The 24,978-nt window shown below is 37.6% G+C and overlaps 1 protein-coding gene across 1 annotated transcript in view; it reads right to left on the bottom strand.

Moving 5' to 3' along the window:
• The window catches only part of Rev3l (REV3 like, DNA directed polymerase zeta catalytic subunit), a 133,915-nt gene that overhangs the window by 27,550 nt on the left and 81,387 nt on the right, over window positions 1-24,978 (bottom strand). Inside the window, exons 13-21 of the mRNA XM_051175551.1 lie at window positions 20,534-24,707; window positions 16,730-17,655; window positions 15,062-15,144; window positions 13,753-13,878; window positions 9,712-9,904; window positions 8,453-8,564; window positions 6,488-6,603; window positions 1,979-2,097; window positions 83-201 (exon numbers count right to left, since the gene is read on the bottom strand). Of these exons, the coding sequence (XP_051031508.1) occupies window positions 83-201; window positions 1,979-2,097; window positions 6,488-6,603; window positions 8,453-8,564; window positions 9,712-9,904; window positions 13,753-13,878; window positions 15,062-15,144; window positions 16,730-17,655; window positions 20,534-24,707 (5,968 nt within the window). The remainder of the gene's footprint in view (window positions 1-82; window positions 202-1,978; window positions 2,098-6,487; window positions 6,604-8,452; window positions 8,565-9,711; window positions 9,905-13,752; window positions 13,879-15,061; window positions 15,145-16,729; window positions 17,656-20,533; window positions 24,708-24,978) is intronic.

Genomic DNA, 24,978 nt, shown 5'->3' with positions numbered 1-24,978 from the left:
AACCTCGGTGCTCTCTGCAGCGCCTCCGGCGGCCCTGAAGTAAGCAAAAGATGCCAGGTCCCCTCGGGATGGTGATCATTACCTGTAGAGGTCGGTCTTGTTATCAAACCAGTCCGACAGGACTCGGAAGGTAAAAAGGGGGAAGCGCTGGTGGAGGACATGGAAGCTCACATTCTCAAAAGTGTAGTTAGTCAGAGCTACCTAAAAGAGTAACAAACAGTTGCATTCATGCACATCATTTTTTCTTTTATTATTTTTAAGTCAGCCCCAGCTCATCAAGTTTTAAAAAGTCCCACTACCACTTAGAACTATAGAGGGAGCTGGTGATTCAGAAGGTCTTAAATATATCCAATTTTCAGAGTAAGAGTCATATATTCCTTTAAGTAGCTAATATATATCTAATATAAATTATTTTAAGAGGCAGTGCGTTTATCATTAAGAACTCAAAGTTCCAGTGGCAATAGCAGAAATTCTATTTGTAGAAGAATCACACAAGTTACAAATTGCCAAGCATCATGAGAGAAACAGATAAAAGACGCAAAGATTTAAAAGGGCCTTTAGAACTATTTAAACCCAGAAAACATATTCTGAGTGTCTCAGATATGAAGTAAACACTCAAGGCCAGCTCTGGTCCAGAGTCTTGAGTGAGAAAATACTACTATCACTCAGGATTTTAAGGAAATTGTCAAATTGCCAGGTATAATTAAATTTTTAAAAAGTGAACGGCTGAGGAGATGGTTCAGTTGGTCAAATGCTTCATGAGGACCTGAGTTCAAGTCCTTGAACCCATGAGTGGTAATGTGAGTTTGCAATCTGAGTTCTGTGAGGGGGTAAACTCCAGACGAATGAGAGACCCTGTTTCACAATACATGGTGGATGGTTCCTGAGAAATGACAGCCAAGGTTGACCTCTGGTTTCCACAGACATGGGCATACACAGATCTTCACACACCACGTAACTACACAAAATGAAATTATCCTCAAAAGATTCATATAAAGCAGGGTTTCAAATTACATTAAATGTGAGCCCAACTTCAGACTCAAGGTACAAAGAAGAAACAGGAAGAAAGAGAGGGCTACATGATTTTTTATGTAGCACCCACTGCTTTATCTGACATGGTCAGCAAGTGACAGGGCTCCAGAATGCTTGGAAAGTCAGTGCTCAACAAATTCAGGATTGCCACATGGTCAGTAAATAACAAGGGGAAAAATGAAAAGTGTATAATGAAAAGTAGTTTCAAATAGGAGACTCCATTGGAGAATGAATTTTCATCTAAACATTTTAGCTGTTATTACTCAAAAGTTCAAATTTTAAAAACAACCAAAAGTAAAAAACACAAAAACAACAACAAAAAACAAAACAAACAAAAAAAAAAAAAACCCCAACAAATCTTTATACTTCATGTAAACAACCTCAAAGATGGAAATATTATCCAGTAAGCTCTACAAACTTACTTTTATTGTGTGTGAAATAATTGTTCCTATAAAGGACTTCAAATCAGTGGGAAAGTTTACTGAAATTATTCAAACCAAAAGTCTACCCAACTGGATGCTGCTATTAACTATTTCCAAATAGTTTCTCTCCAGTATGGCCCAGTATTTAAATGTATTTATTCTGAAAATTTTCTTCCTAAAACTTTCTTAAAATGAAGAAATTATACAATATTAAACACAAATACCCAAATATTTTATTACAGTTAGACTTTTTTTTTTTTTTAAGGGTCTCATTATAAAGTTCAGGCTAACTAACCAAGGATTCATGAGAGGTATGTATGATGATATTGATTTTTCTAATTGTTAAGTTAGACATAAATGAAGGTATAATTTTTTATTTTGTCATTTTATAAGTATTTTATAACTTTACTTATACATGACAATAATAAATAACAAAACAGAGAATTTATACTAATACTCTATAATAAGTAAACTGATATATTGGTCTAATCTTATTTCCAAACATTCTAAATAAAATACCTCACCTCATTTCTCATGATTCTCCAAAGGTTTAGTGTAATTCTGCCAACAATATTTATCTCACTCATTGTATCTGATCCATAGTCATCTCTTTCTGCTGCAAATCTGTTTTCAATTTTGTCATCTGTAAAAAAGAATGCAGATCGTATCAAGACTTGCAGAAAATAATCTTTTAGGTAAATTATGCCAAAGAAAATGAAAGCAACAAAAATAAAAATTAAGACTAAAAATAAAACTTGATTCAGTTTATTTCATGTTAGAATAAAGGAATACTCATTATTTTAACTAATAAAACCATATTTTTCTTAAATCACGTACAAATTTTGTAAAATAAATACACTTAAAGACACATGCATTCTCTTCCACTTTCTATAAGTATATACACTTGTCCCTTGGTATTTACAGAGGACGATTCTAGGATATCCTGTAGGTAACAAAATATGTGAAACACTCCTTACATTAAATGGCTTAGTATTTGTGTAAGACCTATGCACAACTATATCCACGAACATCACCACATCGTCTACATGTTGAGTACAATATAAATTATTGCTTAGTGCACATGCATTTTTGATCCAAAGTTAGCTAGTGCCATAGATTTGGGATATTAAGAGACAACTATATATATTTATTTTACCTATACAAAATCCAAAAATATTTCTCAATGAAAACATTTCAATGACATTTGAAAATGTACTTTGAATATAACTCTTACTAAAATAAAGTATCTTCAAATCTTACTCTTACTTTTTAAGTATGTTATTTTGCATGTAAAAGTTTCATCAATAGAAATTAAGATTTTACTACCTTGTTTTAAAGTTTAGCAAAATGTTATTTCCTTATTTTACCACATGACAATTTTTAACAACATACCGATGGGACTTTTTCCCCCTGTACCCTCAAGTATTTCATAATTGAAAAGGTTTTTAATGAACACTAAGTTGTAATTCTTGAATTTTAAATATTTCATTAAGTCAAACGGACTGATCAGCTGGTTTTCATCCTATTACTGACAACCAGAGCTATTTTTTTCCTTACTAGAACCATAAACTTCACAAGCATGAAGGTTTAGCACTTTGAAATTTTAATAATACAAACTTTGGATACCATTTACACTGACAAGGCGCAACCACTTTTTTTTTTTTTTTTTTTAAATTATAAGGCTGTTTTCCATTTCATAATACAAACAATGTGCTCTTATTTTGTGTGCAGGGTTGTACAGTATCAGACATTCCGAGCTGCACTTCATTATTAACATAATTTCTTCTTTGCTCTGGCAAATCTGATGACAATGGCCTGTGGTAGTTACTGCGTAGCATGTTAATGAAGGCGGCAGGATCAATCGCTGAGCACCTGACAGATGATGCTTAACACAGGGCAAGCCATGGATGGGGGACTACTGTTTCCGACACACGGCGTGCTTCCTTCCCCCTGGCAAGAGGCTCTTCCTTTTCATCACGAGCCTCCACGGTTAGCTGAGTACCACCTACCTCTACACTGGTCCAGTCACTTAATGTTTACTAAAGACATTTGAACTCTCTGTTTTTATACAATGCTGGATAGGTACTTTCAGATTATCTTTCTTCAGTCTCATGGGATACTGAGAGCTGTCTTCTTGGAATTTGGCCTCATCTATCAGAACACTCATTGAGAATTTCTATGAAAGGCCCATCTCAGACTTCCATAGGCAGCCTTTCGGTCACAAATAGGACAAATCTAAATAGACTTTTCATGCATTTGAAGGTAAAGAGCACATGTGTATAAGTCACCGCATGTGAGAATGTCAGCTTCACTTTCCCTAAAGGGAACATCAAGCATACTCAAAAATACTGTTATCAATCACTATCAGTGCAGTAAGTTTTTCTTTAATTAGTGTTCTAGAATGACCAGGCTTTCTATTACCTTTCATTTTTAATCTCTGTAATAACACGGTGATGTGAGCAGTCAAACAGGATACAAAGACATGAACTTAATTCTTTCTGATTTCAGTTCAGTGCCCCAGATATAGAAATCTGATTTGGTATATTGGAAGACAGCCTAACTAAAGATGTAATAGCAGGGCATCCAGGAAGCCCTGTCAAGCCTATTTTTGAGTGTTGGTGCACAGCCAGGCAAAGGACTTTCCCATTTGCTTTTACAGATAGACTATAAGAAGTTATCTTCCTGAGGGTAGCTTGAGTCGCCAGACAAAGTCATAACTGGACTTGGGCTGTATGATCTCTTCATCAATCTGACCCCCTTCCCCCAAAAATCTCTTGATATGCAAATCTCTCTAACTTGCTAAAGGGTTAAAGGAAAAAAAAAAGAAACAAATGCCTATTGAAACTGAAGAACACTGCTTGGAACTAAACTGGAGGGCTTGAGGGTAGGGATTTTAACTGCACTTTAGGATGGCCAGAAGGAACTAAGAGGCCATGGCTAGTGCATCTCGAGTGTGGGCTTGGAACCCTGAAGCAGTACCTACAGGAAATGGTGGTAATGAGGTAACTGAAGTAGAAGACAATGGATTCCAGCCACAACAAGTCAGGTTGTATTGGTGAGGAACTGAAAATCAGAGTTTTGATTTTGGATAAATCATAAAGTCTTTTAAGTGTCCATGGGTATTGGTGTCTATATAATTCTCCAATTTTAATCTGAACTGAAAGGCTTCAGCCACTGTTCAATAAATGTAGCAGCTTAGTTACATTTATTTGTCTGAAGCAACTTTTATTCCATCCAACAAAGCCAAACAACACTGGTAATCCAGAAAGCCTAAAACCAGAAACCACATTAACTGAAACACGCCATTTTATGGGCCCCTCCCTCAGAGACTCCTCAGCCACCATGGTCTCCAACTCCTGTAACATCATGCACTAAATGCCATTCAGGATGTGCCAGGGCTGAGTATATTTAAATAATGATGTACTTTCTTTTAATTTAGCAACTTCCGTGGCTAGTTTTTACCAACACATAATGCTACAGCATTTTTGTTTTTTCCTTTAGCAAGAAAAATGTCCATTGATGCTAGGTGTGTACACAGAAGGCAGAAGCAGGAGTATTACAAGTTCAAGGCCAACTTAAGCTATAGTAAGACCCTATCTTAAACAACAAAACTAACAAAAACTCCGTTGATAAAATAGTTACTTTTGTGTGTGGGGGGGGATACCTTGTATAGGGGATATATATACCTGCACATGTGCACAGAAAACAGAGGTTGACACTGGGTTCTTCCTCAGTTGCTCTCCACCTTATTGCTTGAGACATTCCCTCACTGAACCTAGTACTGACTCATTTATGGAGACTGGCTTGTCGGTGAACCCGTGATTCTCCTGCCTCAGCTCCCAGGTATCCACCACCACAGCTAACTTTTACTGAGCACTTGAGGCCCTCAAGCTGGTGCAGAAATTGCTACACTGACTGTGGCATCTTCCCAGCCCAGACGACAGATTTTAATATACATAATTCTCTCAAAGTTTGAGAAACTCAAGACAAATTTCTCTCTCTCTTCTCTCTCTCTCTCTCTCTCTCTCTCTCTCTCTCTCTCTCTCTCTCTCTCTCTCTCTCTCTCTCTCTCTTTTGGAGACAGGGTTTCTCAATATTGTTTTGGAGCCTGTCCTCTGTAGGCCAGGCTGGTCTTAAACTCACAGAGATCTGTCTGACTCCAGAGTGCTGGGATTAAAGGCATGAGCCACCTATGACCGACAAGACAAACCTCTTAACCATGAGAGCTCCTTAGAACAAAGAGAGCTGAGTCTAGCTTTGTGGGCGATGATTTCACTGACAATAATAACAACAAGAGAATGCCGAGGTTTGGTGGCACACACCTTCAATACCAGCACTCAGATCTCTGAGAGTTCAAGGCCAGTCTGGTCTACAAAGTGAGTTTCAGGGCAGCCAATGTCCAGTCTGGTCTACAAAGTGAGTTTCAGGGCAACCAATGTCACACAGAGAAACTGGTCTCGAAACCAGGCATGTGGCAGTTCACGCCTTTAATCTCAGCACTTGGGAGGCAGAGGCAGGGGAATCTCTGTGAATTGGAGGCCAGCCATGACTACACACAAAGAAACTCTACCTCAGAACAAAACAAAAACAAAAAACAAACAAACAAAACCAAAAATAAACAACAAAAAGATTCACAAATTAGAATTAATTTTGATATAAAAATTATTTCTCCTTCTCTCTAAACGCAATACCAAAACCTCTCAGAATTACCCTCACAATTCATATTATTTTTTTATACTATCTCATAACATGGGAAAATGGTTTTAGGATACAGGAAGTCTAACAAAGATGAAAGGGGTGGTATGATTTGTTATAAAGAGGTTTATATTGAAAAGATGACTAAGAGTAGGAAAGCCCTCGGCAGATAAAGCAGCGCATCGAATAGTGAGAGCATAGGATTCTTTTTCTTCTGCTTTAACCTTTTCTGAGTGGAGTTATTTATTATATCTTACCACAATTTAGTATAAAAACGGAGGCTTCAATAGCAGTATTTCCTTTAACATTCTTTACAAAACATTTGCAACTCTACATACCTGGAACTCGAGAGATCATCTGACATAAGTCGACACTTAGAGCAGCAGCCCTCTGTAAGAGGTAACCCCAGGAATGCATCTGAATCTCATATCCTAGCAGAATATCAGGGTCATACCTAAAGAAGGGGGTAAAAAAAGATCAAAAAGCATACCTCACCTTTGGCCACAAGAATCTTTTCATGGTGTAGGGGACAAAAACCCAAAATCTATACTCCATAATGGCCATTCTATAATGGGAGGGATGTGTCCATGGTACCTGTAGAATGACTCCTATAGGATGACTTAGAATAGGTGGCTATGTGAATTAATTTATTTCTTAAAATGAGCTTAATTTTACTAAGAATGTATTTGCTCTGCATTTCTTGGGAAAGGGGCTGATGAAATCTGGGGTGGAAGATCATACATCTTTATCATACAGGAATCATACAGGCATGTATGAGAGGGCGTGGCCGGGTAAGACGTGGGTTGTGGGTGGGTCACGTGTGAGACATATGTGGGTATGGTATCACGATAAAGATCATCATTTTTACCCTTCTCAACCTAAGTGGCCTTTCAATAGTGTTACTGCTGAGGAAGAAAATAATTACAACACTTTCCTTGCGATTTCAGTGTTGCTTGAGCCTCACACGGGGTAAAGCCTAAGATCGGCAGGTTTATCTTCTGAAAGGAGGGCAGTTCGGTTCAGTAGGAGGTCAGATCCCTGGTGAAGTATAGGGAAATGAGCTCAGGCCCCTGAGGGAAGGGCCCTCCTTGTCACTACAGAGTAGGTGTGGTAGAGCAGCGCTGACAACCTGAAGCACATTCAGGAGTTACTTTGTGGCTCCTCTTAGGATCTCCATGTGGTGAGTATCATGGGAATATTTTTGGTCAAGTACAGGAGAAAACAGTTAACTTCAAAGGAAACTGCAGGGAAGAGGGGAACTGATTACAGTTGCAAGTTTTGAGAGTAAATCCTATAGTAGCTCCATAAAAAAACCTCAGAACCACTCTGATAATTTTGTTTGCATCATTTACTTGTAATGTAACTTACTATTGTCATTACTAGCTGTATACAAGCTTGGCAAGTATTATATCACTCATCTACATTTTCAACCCCTTATTATTTCTGAGACAAGAGTCTTACGTAGCCCAGGATAACCCCAAACTTCCAATCCTCCTGCTTTAGCCTCCTGAGTGCCGGGATTATAGAAATAAGCCAACATGCCTGGTTTATTTTCACTGAATTTATTTTTTACACTTAGCATACAGGGTTCCTTCTTACACAGTGAGCAGATGACATACTGACTATGTGCCAGATACTAAGCTATTAGTTTTACATGCGTTGGCATATTTCCTGTATAGGTTATTAACTTTTCAGATGCACAAAATTAAGATTATGGAAGTAAATGAAGTGCGCAAGATGATAATACAGGTACTAGATGACACCGAAGTCTGTGTTGAGCAATTACTCACAAATGGGATGAAAGAATGAAGTAATCTTTTTATATTTTTAAATTAAAATGATTGTGTTTAAAATAACTTCATAACCTCTCACAAGATTTAATTTCAACACAGATCAATTATTAAAATAAAAAACAATAAAATATACCAAATCAAAATATTACTGAAATGGTGGCCACCTCCCAAGGTAGAAACTTATTCATAAGTGAATAATACAACTGAACTTTTTTACAAATCCCTGTTACTTCAGAACCATAGCAAAATCATTTCAAAATCCAACTGAGAAGCTAGAAGGAAGTGTTTTTCTCTATTCCCTTAACTGTAAAAACAGAACATTGCTTTTCCTATCCTCCTCTGATGGGCACAGGAATGCTGACAGGAAGCTGAAAGCAAACATCTCTAAGGATAATTACAAACTTCCAGGGTCCTGGGTATGATTCTCATTCTCTCTTACAGCTAATATCATCTGTAGGAAATGACTGAGCAAGGAAGACCAGAAAGGAAGTCAGAAAAGACAGACAATACCTCTTCATTATGTTTGTAATCTCTTGAAAGAGCGCCTTCTCGTCTGCAGCATAAGTAACTTCTAGTCCTGTAATCCCAGATCTGATAAGTAATGGGGTCTGATATCTGACATCTAAGGAATAAAATATTTATTATATGTAACATATCATGTACTATTAAATAAGAATAACATTAATCTTTACTTTTGAGTAAGAGAATATGAAAACTAAACCCCACAAGCAAAACTATAGTCTAACTACTTGAAGATTTTCTTAAATGGTTTTTCTTATGTAACATATAATTTAATTCAAGCTTCACATTTTCAGCTATTCTCCTAAAGCCTTCATTTATAAAATTCCCAGGTGCATATTACTTGCAAAGAAAATTACTTTTGTTTCTATGCTTAATTTTCCTAAGGGTAAAAGCTTTGTTTAGCAGCGAATAACAGTAAGCTAGAAAATGGATAACATCTGTTCAAGAAAAAAAAAAAAAATTGAACGTGTCTTTGCTTGCCTGTTTCCATTATGTAAAGTCATCCCACCACGGTTAATTTCAAATTATCACCACCAACCATCATGAAAAATTCACGAAAATTCAATGACTTGTTAGTTGATGTTAGCCACAATTAAACATCACATTCTTAACAGCTCTCTTCTATACTAAATCTTCCTCAAGTAATTTTAATGTCTACCTTTAAAACTTCAGAGAAATACTTGCATTTCCTAAAATGCTTCTATGGTATAGGAAGAACCTCTGAACCAAACATATATTTATTTAGGAAGATACATGAGCAGTTAGAAAATGTATCTTATAAACTATTAACTTACAGTAGTTAACAATGTCTAAAGTAAGCAAAGTCTGTATTAGTAGCAATTTATGTGGAGATAATGAAGATTGTCTACCTAAGCTAATGATACCTGACTATTCGGATTTGTTGAGAATAATAATTAGACGTTTTATTAAGGTCTTTGTGTTCCTCCCCTGTAGGGCTGAGGGCAGAACCTGCAGGCCTCACACTCTGCACTCCATCTCCGTTCTACTGTAACTCACAGAGTAAGAGTCACAAATCTACAGAAAAGTTATGCACGGCCTCGTACCCCAACCTCAGCCAACATTAGAGAGGACTCTTCCGCTTCCTGTGGCACGTGCCTGTGATCGTAGCGCTCGGGAAGCAGAGGCCAAAGGATCCAAATTCAAAGCCAGCCTGAGCTGCACAGCCAATACAAAGTCCCCACACAAATCTACTGGGCAAGCACACCATTACTAAAAATGAACAATACCTTGATGGGTGACTGTCTTGTCTTTATCAATCACTATCACGCCTGTGAGTTCTGTTTTTTCTGTGTCTGGGAGTGGAGTGTCCGATGAAATGCAGTAGAATAGAGCACAGATTGGGTCGAACTCAGGATCTGGTTGTAAGTCTCTTCTAGTTCGAGCATGTAACTCCACACTAATTAAGGTAAGATTTTGTATCTAAAAAAGGAAATGAAAACTATACTTTAAGTGTTTTGCAGTACACATGTTCAAAGAAGTCCTATTCACTAAGACTTTGAAGAGACAAGTAAAGTAAGTAAAGTAAGTAAAAATATAGATATGAACATAAAAGACAAAGCCACAACCAGGTGGTGGTGGCTTGTGGTGGTGGCTTACACCTTTAATCCCAGCACTCAGGAGGCAGAGATAGATGGAACTTGAGTTAGAGGCCAGTCTGGCACACAGATCAGGTTCCAGTACAACACAGAGAGATCCTGTCTTCAAAAAACAAAACAAAGTCACAATTTAAAAATTCATAAATTTATGAAACTTAAGACTTTTGCTTCCAAATTTCATTAACTCATATTCTTATTTCAGAAAATTCTTGTGCTATTACTTCTCAATGGAAAAACTTAAAAAGTATTTGTTTAAAATACATGCAGTGCTTCTTAATTTCTGCTTGAGAAAAGAATGGTTAATCCAGCTGCTCATCCACACTCAAACCAGTCTGTCACTTTCCAGTTAACTGCATTAGAGTTCTACCTGCAGTTTAGACTGAAAACAGAGACTCTTAGTTTAAAGTTCATATTTACTAATCCGCTACTATCTAAGGATCACTTAATTTAGACATTTCTGCCCATGAGTCAGTTTTTTAAGTTTTAATTTTACCTTAAGGAAAAAAGAAAATTACACATGAACTGTTACAGAATCAACCACATAATAAGCTTTTCATTTGACCAACGTCTATATGCTCACTGACATGCAACACACAATAGTCTTTACACTTCCTATACTTTGTTAATAAAAACCTTTTCAACTGTAACTCTTAGTTTCTTCTCAAAAGAGACAAAGTTAGGCTCAGAAGAGCACACTTGTGATCCTAACCACTCAGGAGGCTATAATGGGAAGATGGCTTCAGCTCACAAGCTCAAATCCAGCAGGGAAACAGCAATATTTTGCTTCAAAAAAATAAGTAAAAGTAAAAATAAATTAAAATAAATCAACATAGTACAGGAAACAAAATTTGGTGTGGATTCATGATTACATGCTATACGCTACCATATACATACAGCTGGCATTGAAAAATGAGACTATTCATAGTCTTCTCATAATTATTCCAATCACATAAATTAGCAACAGATTTGCAGTTATAATCCATGCAAGCCAATGAAGAATGTAAGTGCATGACTTCCATCAGTCACAGGAATAGAATCTGGCAAATTCTATTTTTAGCAAAAATCTTTTTGGAGGACAATTTGAGAATATCTATCAAAAATTAAAATTTTAAATACACACATCTTTTAACCAAGCAATTCTACTCCTGAGAAGTTATGTTATAAACTCATTCATTTAATCAGACTATAAGTAGGAGGATGTTCACTTGACTGTAAGCATAAAACACTAGGAAAGAAACTCAGTGTTTAGATGGGAGATTAGTAACTAAATTAGCACCATAAAGGTCATATAATGAAAGAATAGTAACTTCTAACATTTTTCAAAATAAAGAGCCAGATCTATATGTGCTAATATGGAAACATCAGTTTAATATACTGACAAGCGGAACCACTGAACGCAGTACGTCTCTACATGTAAAAATCAAGCACACGCACAGAAAATACCTACAGAGGCATGAAAATGTGTAAGTACACAGGGCTTTTAAAGAAGCAAACTGCTAGTCTGGTGTAGGAGGGAGGCTTATTTTATTTCGTCTTTTTGTCCTGATTAAAATTTAATGAATACATGTGTGTATTTGTTAATATATTAACTATTATACATTTAAGTATGCAAAATATTAATTACATATGAGGAAGGTACAAGGAAACATAAAGTAACCCAAAATCTAACACATTCATCAGAACTACATACTGAAGTTTCAAACAAAACAAAACAACAACAACAAAACACAAATAGTGAAGTCGTGAAGTCATGAGACATGGGAAAGATTTTACTTATTTTCATTTTACTGGGATCAAACCCAGGATCTCACACATGGTAGGCATACTCTAGGAAACTTACTTGTGTGTCTACGCAATGCCTATGTCTGTGTACATGGGGCGTGCACATGTTGGAAGTAGGTGTGGGCATCTTTGTTGCATTCCACCTTCTTTTTTCAGACAGCCTTTCCTGCTAACTTTGAGCTTGCTCATTCACTAGACTAACGAGCCACAGAGCCAGAAATTTTTACTTGGAAGTGTGTACTTTTCAGGATTCTATTGCTAATAATTAGCACACAATAACTTATCACAAAACTTTTTAAGTGGAAAACTTCTCTCCTAAAGCTAAGAAGAACAAAACAGCCGATTTAATAAGAAGGATGGACATGGATGGCTAATGGGTACAGAGACCTGGAAGGACAATTTTAGGTCAAAAGACCCTTAAAGACTAATTTCATTTTTAGAAACTATTTCTGTCCTGAGATTTAAAATGCACTGTTGCTCTTCAGGGTTCCTAAGGAAGGTGTAGTTTAAAGCGAACAGAGTGAGAGTGAGCTAGCTGGCTGAGAGGAAGGTGAGGAAGTGGGCAGGAGTCCTTGCGCTGTGTGCTGAGTAGTGATAGCAGAAGGAAGATAATGGAAACACAATGGACAAAGCTCCCTAGAGCAGGTACTCTAAACAGAGTCCATTTCCTGTTCTGACCACTGGGCAGGTACTGAAAATCCAAGTTCAGACATCATGGACTGACTGTAACTTCAAGATGTTATATACCTAAAATAAAATGAAAAAAAAAAAAAAAATACCCAAAGGTAAGCATCAGTTTTGCTGGGGGCTGGAAAGACGGCTCAGAGGTTAAGAGACCTTGCAGCACAATGATGAGAACCAGAGCTCAGATCCCAGCACCCATATAACATCTCAGGCATCCTGCCTACACCAGTAGCTTCAGTTTCATGGGATATGATGCCTTTTCTAGCTTCTGTGGGCGCATACAGACACTCAGACAGACACAAACATCAGCATACATATGCACAAATACAGGGACAAGTATTTTTGCTAAGTTCTATCAATTTTGCTTTAGTATTTTTATTTTTTATTTGTTAAATAAAAAATACTTCTTTGTTTATATGTGCACACATATGTCCTAGGGATTAAACTTGGGTTGGCAGGCTTGGTGGCAAGTGCCTTTACTAGGTAAACCATCTTGCCAACCCAATAACTGTAGTTTTAAAAAACACTTAACTATGGGCATGCATTTGCTATGTAATCCTGAATTTATCTCTTAATGTGGGCTTTGGTGCATTGCATAGTGGGATCTTGCTCCCTCTACTGGCTTCCTTGAGTATCAGTCATACACATGATATACTTAGATAACATGTAGGAAAATCACTCATAAAATAAAATAAATATAAATAACACACACACACACACACACACACACACGATTTCAATCTCACTACTGGTTAAACATATGCGTTGAATTTCCAGTTCATACTATGACTAATTTACGTTATATTTGTTGCTTTTGCTTTTTGAGACAGGTTTTCTACGTGTACTGCTAGTTGTCCTGGCACCCACTCTGTAGACCAGGATGGCCTTGAACTCACAGAGATCTGCCTGCCTCTGCCTTCCAAGTGCTGGGATTAAAGGCGTGCATCACCACTGCCTGGCTTTTCTAACTTAACTTGCATAAACTAAATTTTAGTTACTAATTTTGTGAAGGCTGTGAAACAAATCAGTCTCAGCAACTGGTCGGTATAAACTTTTTTCTATTTTACACAAATAGAAAACAAAACGAAGATTAATGAAAAAAACTGAACATAATCCCTTCCTACTTAAAAAAAAAATTCTCATACTCCAACCTATGGACAAACCCTGTTAAGCCCAGTGTGTACAACCTTAAAGTTGCAGTTTTACCTCATGTAAAGCTTTCGCCTCTTGTAAGTTTTGTATGCTGACTTTGAAACCATAGGTATTGTTTAAAGATGGTCCATCGATCTGAGAAGTTTCTTTCTTTGGAGTATTTACTGCTGCAAACTGATTCTATTAAGAAAAGACACAGTCAGAAAGAAACAAAAACAAAAACATCCATTTCTTTAAGAAAAAAAGTTTTGTTAACATTTATTTTACTTTAGTAACTATAAAAATATGATATACTCTATAAACAAACCATGTGTTGCTATTTGGTTTTACAAGCCCAAAATACCGAAAGCAGTGTTCGGGTAGTGCTGACACTTACACCCCATGGATATTTATCTTGGCTTGGCTGTGTGTGTGGCTTGAATGGTGTGGAAGTGTGCATGTGGAGCTCACCTCCCTGCCACAGGTATTGGCAAAGCTCTCAAGCATTTAGAATAGATACCTTTTGTTTTTCTGTCTCACTCTCTATAGCCCAGGTTAGCCCAGTGCAGTGATCTCTCCCTGACTTCCTAGTGCTGGAATTATATGTGTGAGCCACTATATCGGACTCTATTGTTCTTTAAAGTACCTTTTCTGCTATTTAAATTCATTAACCATTTTCCCCAACATGTTTACAACTAGGTTGTTTTAAATACCAATAGCTTATAATACAAAAAACCTTATAAATCCAGTTTGTAGTATAGACTCAACACATAAATATTAAAATAATCTTATGTGTAATGACCTTTATGAGAAGTAGCTAATGTGGAAGTGGTTTCTATCATTTATTTCCAATGACAATGTCTAATGCATTTCTTTCACATAACCTTATACTTCCCAATTAAGTACTATCATATGTCTAGTATTTGAATAAGGACATTTATAATTTCTCAACTTCAACAGTAAATAATGTTTTCCTTTGTAATTTAGTGAAAGAAATCTAAAAATTAAGTTATATTTTAAAAAAATAAACCAATGAAAAGGATATATTTCTGGTGGGATCAAAAATCACTTACTTGAGCTCTGCTGTGATTGGACTGCTCTGATACTGCCAGTTATCAGTTAATGTATGTGTATCCTCATAATCCACATTTTGGCTATCATATTCACTTTCTCTGTAATATTTGTATTTACACATAAGAATCTTTTAGATCCCAACAATTAAAAAAAAAAAACCAAAGATAAATGTAATATTTGTTGTCTCAAAGATATGTAAATAATGATGCAAAAAATACTGAAAACATTAAGTTGAGACACAGTTATGTTATCTGAGATCTACAATCAATACTTGGTCTTGCAGTGGCCTTTAGATGCTCAGCATAGTTACCTTCATTTGTGTTGTCAGGAGGGCTCTCCTGAGACTTTCAGGATCACTTCCTTTCTTATTACACAACCTCTGGGTTTTTGGTTCTGTAGAAAGAAATTTCATTTTTACCTTGTACATGTTTCTTTTTTTTTTTTTTTTTAAAGCGAACTGTGCTGTTTCAAACACTTAAATATCATTTGTGAGTATTGTTTTATAAGCCAGATTTCATAATTTAAAAATAAAAATGTCAATCTCCACAAAATACTTCAAAAGTCTGTATTTGTAAATAAGCACACTTGTGCATTACCACTGAGTTTTATAACTCAGTCATTGCCCTTGGGGATAATTCATTCATCAAATACATATGAGAAGGAGGGAGTGAGACCAAGTTTCGTCTGTGTTCTAGAAAGAATCACAAATTCACCACACATAGATGAAGATGAAATCACAACAGCTTCCCCTACCTGTATAGACTATGTCCTAAGACCTTTCAGTGGACATCCATGGGGAGTACTAAATCTAATATATATTATGGTTTTTGCTGTACCGACCTACCTACCTCCCATAATAACAGCATTTAATTTATAAACTAGGCACAATAAGATTAACAATACCCAGTAATAAAATAGAATTATAATAATATGCTCTAATAATTTATGTGTAAAATTCCACAATACTCAAAACAACACATGATGGCCCACTTATTTACAGGGTTTTCTGACTGCAGTTGTGTGTGTGTATAACTAAAACGGGAAAAGTCAAACTCTGAATGAAGGAGCAACTAGTTGGAAATTCATGTCTAGTTAAGACTTGGTGTCTCTGAACTGAAATATGCACAGTAGGAAGACATAAATGATTTATCCTGATTGCCAAGCAGTAAGGGTGTAAGAAGGCCAGGGAAGGCTCAGCGAAGAGATGATACTGAGCCAGAGTAAGGCTATGGTGGCAGAGATAAAAAATGAAGTACAAAAATTTGAGTTATTTATGAGGTAAAAGTAAAAGAACATGGTCATGGATTGAACAGGGTGCTTGCTAAGAGAATCAGGTGATGTGACATGTATACTGTGCCTAACTTTAGTGACTGCTGAAACAGTGGCATTAGTCACTGAGAGAGAACGAGAGAGAAAGCAAAGATTCTCACAGGACACAGGAATCTGAGTGTGTTGGTCCTTTGAACATTCCATCAGAATGCCATACAGTCAGTAGAATAGTGATCTACAGCCTAAAACAGAATTCCCAACTGGAAATAAAAATTTGTGAATTACCAGTATTAACCCTGTGGACAAGAATTTGATCATTTAGAAGAAAATCCAAGGAAAGCATAAGGCTTAAACTGCAACACTTAGAAAATAACTAAGAATAGTAAGATGTATTTAAGAGAAATCCAAGTAGAAAGAAATAAAAATAATGTAAGAGAAACTCCAGAAACTCAATTGTGGTCATCAGGTCAATGACTGCTTAGAAAGCATGGTTAGAAAACTAAAATGAATCTGTTGGCTTTACTTACAAAAAATTATCAAGAAAGATGAAAACATTTCCATCTGAAGAATTTCTAAAGCATGATGAGCCAGAAATAATCTTCCATTTCCTGAGCTACAAGTTCATTTACTAGACTTATGATTTTTGTCATATGAAATGCTTCAATTTCTGAAGACGTGTATGTAACTTTTCCACTATTTCTACACTTACCTATTGATAAAGGGCTAAGGCCAGTTACTTCAGGAAGCTTTTCGAGAAATTTTCTCTGCATAACTGGTGTACTATGAAGGCAAAGTGAATCACATTTCCCAGTTCTTGCTCTAGCATTAATTGGAGAGATCATTTGAGGCTCCCGAGGCTCACTGCAGGGGCTTTTTTGGATACTATCTTTTACCGGCTTTAAGAAGTTCTCAACGGCTAAGGAACAGAGCTCCTCCACTGGTGATGAGTGTCTATCATCTCCATTTAGTGCTTTGAAATCGGGGGATGTTGCTTGCTGCCAAGGTGGAATCCCTGGAGACTCAGGGGAGCTGTACCTAACATAAGAGTCATCCTCATCTTCATCTTCCTCTTCCTCAGGAACAGCTGCAGAGGTAACTGGTAGCAGTGTTTGACTGCCACTCACAATCTGACCACACCCTGTACTTGGTGCTTGCAAGGCAATGTGAGCTTTAGTGACGTCCCCCTTGGCATGTGCTGTACAGGAAAGTGCATGTGGACACGCGCCCATCTGTGGAGACACTGCAGGTGCGTCCCCTGGACGAACTGAATGACTCACGTTTTCAGCAGAAAGCTCACGTTTTACCACTCCAGTTAACTCAGGGTTAGGGAGTTTCTTTGAATGTTCATATTTTTCTTTGGCTTGAAGCCATGCTTGAACCAGTTGTCGACTTGGGGCATATTTGCAAGGCATAATTACAATTTTTTTATCTTCTGCCATCTTATGGCTATTACTTGACCCTTTATTGACAACTGCTTGGCCATTACGAAGTGGGGACCCTGGTCTGGGACTCTGAGTCATTGCTGAGAATGCTGTTTTCCATAGGCGAAGTCCTTCCAAGGAAAAGTCTCCTTCAAATTCAACCAGGTCGTTTGGAAGTCGGGTTTCCACCATGAGGAGCCGTCCACCAATCTCCCTATAAAAACATTTTAGAACAAATGTTTTTGTCTCAAGAAACAAACACCCAAATAAGTTCCTATGTAACAGACTTAGACTTCCTTCTGGTGTCTCAAACATTGCAATTTCTTTTTTTCTACTCACCCCATTTATAGACAAAATACTCCTCAGCTTCAATCTGCTTTTTTCATCAGTATATAATTACAAAATTAATTTCTTTAAAAGGCATCACCAATACAAAATAAAGAAGGTAATTTTTTTTTTTAATTTCAATGCCTCATGAAACTTTTTCATTGGAGATGACACAACCTCATCAAAATTCTCACCACTATTAAACTCTGTATGTGTCTGTGTGTATGTTTTTATGTAGTTAACACATGCAGAGGCCAGAGGATGATATTATGTGCCTTCCATAGTTGCTCTCTCCTCAGATTTTGAGAGAGCAGTCCAAACTAAAATTTAAGCTCAGCACTTTGATTATCTGGATGGCCAATGAGCTCCAGAGACTGTGTGTACCTCCCCAGTACTGGAGTTATGGGCAAGTGCCACCATGTCCAGATCTCATGTAAGCACTAGCAATCCAAACTCAGGTCCTCAGGCTTACGCCACAGGCACTTTATCAACTGGTTCATCTCTCCAGCCACTCACTGCTAATTTTAAGTAATGTTCCACTGTCGCCATAAATAGATTAAAAACAATGCAGTAATTTATCATTTATTTTTCTACATTTTATTTTTATATATACCTGTACCTAAATTAAATTCTCTCAATATTTAAAAAGAAAAAAGTGCACCCTTGGTGGTGGTATCCCATGAGGCCTTGCTTGGGTTCAATGTTCAGTATCAAACAAAAGCCCCACCTACACAGCTGAGGGAAATAGCCATAATTCTGTTCTCTCATGTACTTGAGTTTGACATAAACATGAGAACCACTGGAACTGGCAGAACACAAATGAACACTACTGTCTGAACTCACATGTATGCATTTAGAATCCGTAATTAAAAGATAGACTGGTTTAGTTTGTGTGGTTGTGTGTATTATGAAGGTGGTTGTCAGAGGACAAACTTCTGGATGATGTTCCTTGTGTGGTTGTGTGTATTATGAAGGTGGTTGTCAGAGGACAAACTTCTGGATGATGTTCCTCAGGTGCTAGCCTCTCTTTTTCACTGATCTGAAATTGACCAAGTAGGTTAGGCTGGCTGGTCAACAAGCCCTAGGCTCTACCCGTACCTCCTCTATAGAGATTTGGGATTACAAGTACATACCACCAGTATTGCTTTGTTTTTTAAACAAACAAACAAACAGAAACCACCATGAGTCTGGGTTACTGAACTTAAGTCCTCAAGCACTTTACCAACTGATTTATCGTCACAGCCCCAAGCTCAGATTAGTTCATAGACTCTGTTAGTTCTCATCAGTTATAGGCTACCTTGGTGATGGGCGTGGTACAGAACTACCCAATCACTGCAAAGTAAATCGGTACAGTGATCCCCTCTTCAATCCTTGGCATATGTACCTTACTTCTCTGAAGATCTTGAATGAAAGAAATGATAAGGAGAAACCACAACTTAATCACTCCTTAGTAACGTCTCATAGAAGAACTTACGTGTGCTCAATGTTATCTTTGGGTCTTTAGTGGTCCCCAAAAGATCCATGCATTAGAGGCTTGGTCCCTAGCTTGGGACTTCGGGAGTTGCCAGAAACTTTAACATGGGACTTTCTGAAAGGTCTCTAGATTATGAGCTCTGGTCTCTTCTTTTTGGTCCTAACCTTTAAGTGAGAAGTCTTTCTTTACCAAACACACATATCTTGATGTGCTACCTTGCCACAGACCCAAGTCATAAACATGGACAGGAACCTCTGAAATGGTGAGTCCACTGTACGAACTGGGTGGCATCCAGGATTTCTCCCAGTGATAGAAAGCAGATGAACACATTTATTAAAAAAGTAAATAAAAATTTTAGGAAACAAATTTTTAAAAGAAGTCCAAAAGTGACAGGTGGTGGTGGCACACGCCTTTAATCCTATCATTCAGGAGGCAGAGGCAGGTGGATCTCTGTGAGTTCGATGTCAGCCTGGTCTACAAAGCTACACAGAGAAACCCTGTCTCAAAAAACAAAACTAACAAGTCCAAAAATTTAATGTTGGTCTGGTGAGATGGTTCTATAGGTAAAGGCACATGCCACCAAGCCCGATGACCCAAGTTTGATCCTTGGGACCCACATGGTGAAAGGCAGGAAGTGAGTTCCATAAGACTTGTGATATGCACACACCTACATACACATATACTATAATACATATGTATGTATATGTGTATATATATGTATATATATATATTCCCGTGTATGTGTGTGCGTGTATCTATATATTCCCGTGTGTGTGCGTGCGTGAGCACTTAATAATTAATACTTCCATTTATGGGGCAAACCCCAGTGGTAGAGGGCCAGTTCCAGTATTGAATTTGCACCCACATACCAGCACAAATGTATGCACACACAGACGCACGCGCACGCGCGCGCGCACACACACACACACACACACACAGAGTCTCTCATCCTGATCCCCCTTCTTCCTCCCCCATCCTGTAGTACTTTGAGGTATTTTGACATTCTTTTAAACTCCTCATCAAAGTGAGCCTCTGCTCCACTAATCCTTAATGGTGACAAAGACTTAAATACTAGTAAGTTAAAGCCCAAGAATCATCAACTTAATTTCTCTAGGTGTCGTTTTCCAGTTAGTTTGTGAATGTTATTAATCAGTCTATAATTACAAATAATTTTCTTATTGTTCTTAAAAATGCAGCATCACAAAGAGAGAGCTAGTAATCAGTTATGAAATGTTACATAAATAAAAACTATTCAAAGTAACCTAAGGGGAAACAAATTAATTCTGATTACCTGGGCCTTTCTGGCACATCAGAAGGATTACTGCAAAATGGTTCCTGATAAATAGTTTCTGAAAGATCATGATCCAACAAAGTTGCCACAATTTCTTCCCTACTTGGTGGGGACATAAGTGGTTTCAGAATGTGAGCAGTCCGAGGAGTAAAACTGCCATTTTTAGATTGTAAGGGAGAACTGGTAGACCTTGGTGAACTATCAGGAGTTGGTGTCAACACATCATTGTTTCTTGAAACATACAATTCTAAATCTTCAGATGCTGCATCCACAAGTTCCCCATCAGGGGAAGAAAGTATGGTAGTAAAAGAGGTATTAACTGAGTCAAGAGACTGTTCCATTTCTTTTCTGTTATGACCTTGAATCCACTCTGAACTGCTTGCCTGTGGGAGACTGAGAAATACTTCTTTACCCACTGAACTCCTACTGAGCCTGGACTTCTCATTTAGACAGCCCTCTGCTTGCTGGACACAGAAAGACTCCATTATTGAGTTAGAACGAGATGTCAGGGGATGAAAGCTATTTTTCCATTGGCTGTGGCGATGATTTTCATTGTTCTCTACAGAGGATTTCTCAAAAAGTTCAGAGCTTAAGGTACTGGATCTAATCCACGGGCCTGAATCAGAGACATGATGCCTCTCCTCACTACAACTCTGTTTGTCATGACTTAAAAGCTCATTCTTTTCTATAGCTTGTCCTGGGAAAAGATCCTGAACAGCATCACTTAGGAACTTCTGAGGCAAATTCTGATCAGCTGGAACAAACTGACTACCAGAGTAAAAGCTACAAAACCCAGTTTGACCAATTGTATTAATATCAAAATTGTAATTATGTTCAGGAGACAAGCTATCTTCAAGTGAATAACAACTTTCAAACCCTGGGTCTGAAAAAAGGATGGGGCTACCGTCTGACAGGGAATTACCCGACTGGCCAGAGGCCTGTGGGGTTACAGGGTCCACTTTTAAGCATCTGGAGGACTGTTCCTTAGGTTTTGTTGTTCTTCTGGGAGTCCGGGGCTTTCTTGGAGATGTCACCGGCCGTGTTCGTTTATTAGCTTTCTTATGCTCAACAGAAACAGAAGTACTCTTATCTGGCTGATGACCAGACGTTGATTCTTGCATGACATTTGCACTTTGTGCTTTCTGCTGTCTTTTTTGTAACAATTCTTTTAGAACAGCTAGTCCAGATTGTCCTTCACCAAATACTGAAGGTGTTGACACATTTTGATTTTTACATTGAGACAGTGCTTTGGTTTGTGAAATTGCTTCTGACAGTGACCTTTGTTTTACCTTTTCAGGCTTAAAATTTGACATATCTAAAATAAAACTCCTGTGTTTCTGCTCCCATGCTATTTGTTTGATGGGACTTCTCAAAGAGGTTACAAAACAATTAGGTGTCTGGCTTTCCTCGGAAGCTGCATTGCCTGGAGAACACGTTTCCCTGTGTTTTGACTGTTCCGACATGCACACATTCTGCTGCTGACTGTCTTTGCAGTGCAAAAAGTTAGGGACACAGACCTGCTCTGGCTTTGATTCTGGAGAACTGCGGTACTCATTTAACTTTCCAATAGATGATGACACACAGTTTTTTTGTATATTTGCACTCTCCTCTGTCTTTGGAGGCATCACACCTGAAGATATCTGTGTACTCTGTGCCACCTGAGACAAATGCTTAGAAAGGTCGAATATGCTTTTTTGAATCAAAGTTGATTCCTTTCCAGTAAACATAGTGCTTTGATTATGAGGCCTCTGAATATTCATTTTTGAGATTCCAGGTCCTATGGAACTATTATAAACAACTGAAGAATGTAAATCATCTCGTGAGCTGGGGAATGTTTGCAAATCCACAGACTTCTTGCTTTCTAAGAAAGAGGAAAAGCAGTTAGACAGCTTCTGCTGTGTATTAAGTCCAGTGGATTGGCAAGTAGAAAGTGGATGATCCACAGCAGGGCCTGTTTGTGACATCTCTTTCTGTTTAAAAAGTGCTTGAGCGCCAGGGCTACTCGTGAGCCCAGACGCACTCTGGTGGTTGAATGCAAGCTTTGCTTCAGCCTCAGACTGTGGTTTTATCATGTCTTCTGGAGGTACGATATGCTTTCTTGATGCGCCTTTCTCGTTTGTCCTTTGTTTCTGTTTTGTTCTTGCTTTCTTTTTCCCATCATCCATTAGTTTATTTGTCTGATTCCGTTTGTTTCTTCTTTTAGTAACTACAGTGGGACTAGCAAGTCTCGCTTTTGACTTCTTAACCTGTGCTCTCAGTCTCACTCGACTAGCTTTTCCCACACGAGGACTGACTGTCTTAGGGTTATATGCATTAGGGCCCTTAAAGAGTGTGGATTCCTTTTCGGCAGCAGCCAGAATGTCTTCAGCTCTTGGGTCTGTGGGAGACCAGCAGCGAGGTGGAGAAGAATTGATAGGACTTGGGCTTCTCTCAGAAAGAAAACCTAGCTTCGACATAACATCACTATAATTCGAGTCACAGTCTTCGGTTTCAGCAATGTAAGATGGTGAGGGAGGGGACAGAACAGCATGTGTCCTTTTTTTTCTGAAAGACAAAGTTCTTTTAATGCTTTCACTATTTGTTCTTTGTTGCTTGCCAGTTTTTTTCTTAGCAGACTTATGTTTTGACTTCCTTCTGTGACTTTTCTTTGGTGTTAGTGGATAAATGGGATATTTGGTTGCAGGGGAGTCAGGAACTTTTGGCCAAAAATCCTTCAAAGGTGCAAGCTTCTTGTATAGCTCCATTTTTTCCTCAGTTAATATTACTTGCTTTTCTTTAGAGTCTATTTTACCTAGCTTCACAAGCATATTTTTTCTCCCTCTAAATCTATTAATAATAATATACTTTATAATGACAGGGGGCAGCTTTTTAGACATTTTTCTTCTTTTTCTGGATTTTAGAGTTCCATCTAGATTTTCACCAATTTCCATGGGATGAGGTAGGCTCATTTTCGAGTTGTGTGTAACAAAACTTGACTCACTCTCTTCAGTTTCATAATTCACCTTGCGTTTGGCTCTAAGTGTATATTTATTTCCATATAGTCCAAAGGACTGTTCAGTTTCTGAAGACCCATCTCCAAAATGACAGTCTATAAAGTTTTCTGTAGATGTTTTATTTTCAAATGTCCCATGAGTAGCTTTAATTAAGTCATTACTCGATGTACTATCCTTCTCAGAAGTATTGCCGTAAGGATTATTACTTGTGCAACTGTCATTTGTATTTCCAGTATCACTACTTTTGGCAGAAGTTTCCTGGTGGCCTATTAATTTCTTTTTACTCAATTTTAACCGGGCAGGTTTACTGCCAGGTTGTAGTTTGTATGTAACAGGAGATAGTTTCTGTGGTCTACTGAGACAATTAGAAAGAACAACACTGGGAAAAAACATATAATGTGCTGCCTGCTGGCTGAGACTTGGCTTTTCCATTTTATGCTCTTGGAATTCTTCATATCGGATTTTAAGTTTATTTAGTCCACTCTCGTCAGTGATACTCTCGAGAGAGTGCACCATAGCTCTGTTGTCCCCTGAGTTCGACAGCATGTCACAATGTCCAGTTACTGAAGAGGGGAATACACTATTAAAGGGTGTGCTCTTTCCCTTGTCATCTCCGTCAGGGGACAGTTTATTGTTTGGATGACTTAGGTCAGCAAAGTTGAAAGAGTTTTTCCCCAATGTATTCTCACTAGTGTGGCGGTTCACATGTATGAAAGGGGCATCCTTTTCAATTTTTCTCATGTTTGTATACTTTCTACTAGGTATTTGTCTTGTTACAGATGGAATATCTTCTTCATAATCAAAAACACTACTTTCACAGGAAGATACGGGCAAAGATTTGTCTTTCTTACAAATCTCTTTATGAGAATTATCTGAATGAACAGTACTGCTTAAAGATCCAGAGTACTTCATGGAGTAAGTACTTTCATTTGCAAAAGTGACTGAATTATCGCGACCTTTTTCTGTATTGTTTGGCTGTGAAAGGTCTTCAATTAAGTCTTCTTTGTTTAAAACATGGGAGGAAAGGGCACTTGTGTGTTTACACTGAAAGGTAATCTTAGCAGAAGACGGGGGTTCTAATGTAGCAGCATCCTTGTGAAAGATGGAAGGTCTTACGGATAGCTTGCTTGTTGCAATCACAGAAGAATGGGTTCTAGAATTTTCGTTGTTTAATGGATTGTCTGGAATCAGAGAAAGAAAAGCCTTTACTCATTCTTGTTGTTAAGCCCTTAATGAAGAATTTAAATTGTATGTCTAAAACAGTGATATGAACAAAAAGTTTAGCCCTGTTGTTAAGATAATACAGGCTAAACAATTAAGACACAGTATTAGACATTATTTTAAATACATAATCTCTTGATCAGAAAAATGTTATAGTGGCTTTAAAAAATATGGGAAAATACTACATTATTTAAGCTGCTTCATAAAACAATATGCTTATTCTTCATGTTA

The sequence above is a fragment of the Phodopus roborovskii genome, unplaced genomic scaffold, assembly GCF_943737965.1.
Source record: "Phodopus roborovskii unplaced genomic scaffold, PHOROB, whole genome shotgun sequence".
Taxonomy (NCBI): Eukaryota; Metazoa; Chordata; class Mammalia; order Rodentia; family Cricetidae; genus Phodopus; species Phodopus roborovskii.
The sequence above is the reverse complement of the archived record's forward strand: the minus strand, read 5'-3'. Positions and strand labels throughout refer to the sequence as shown.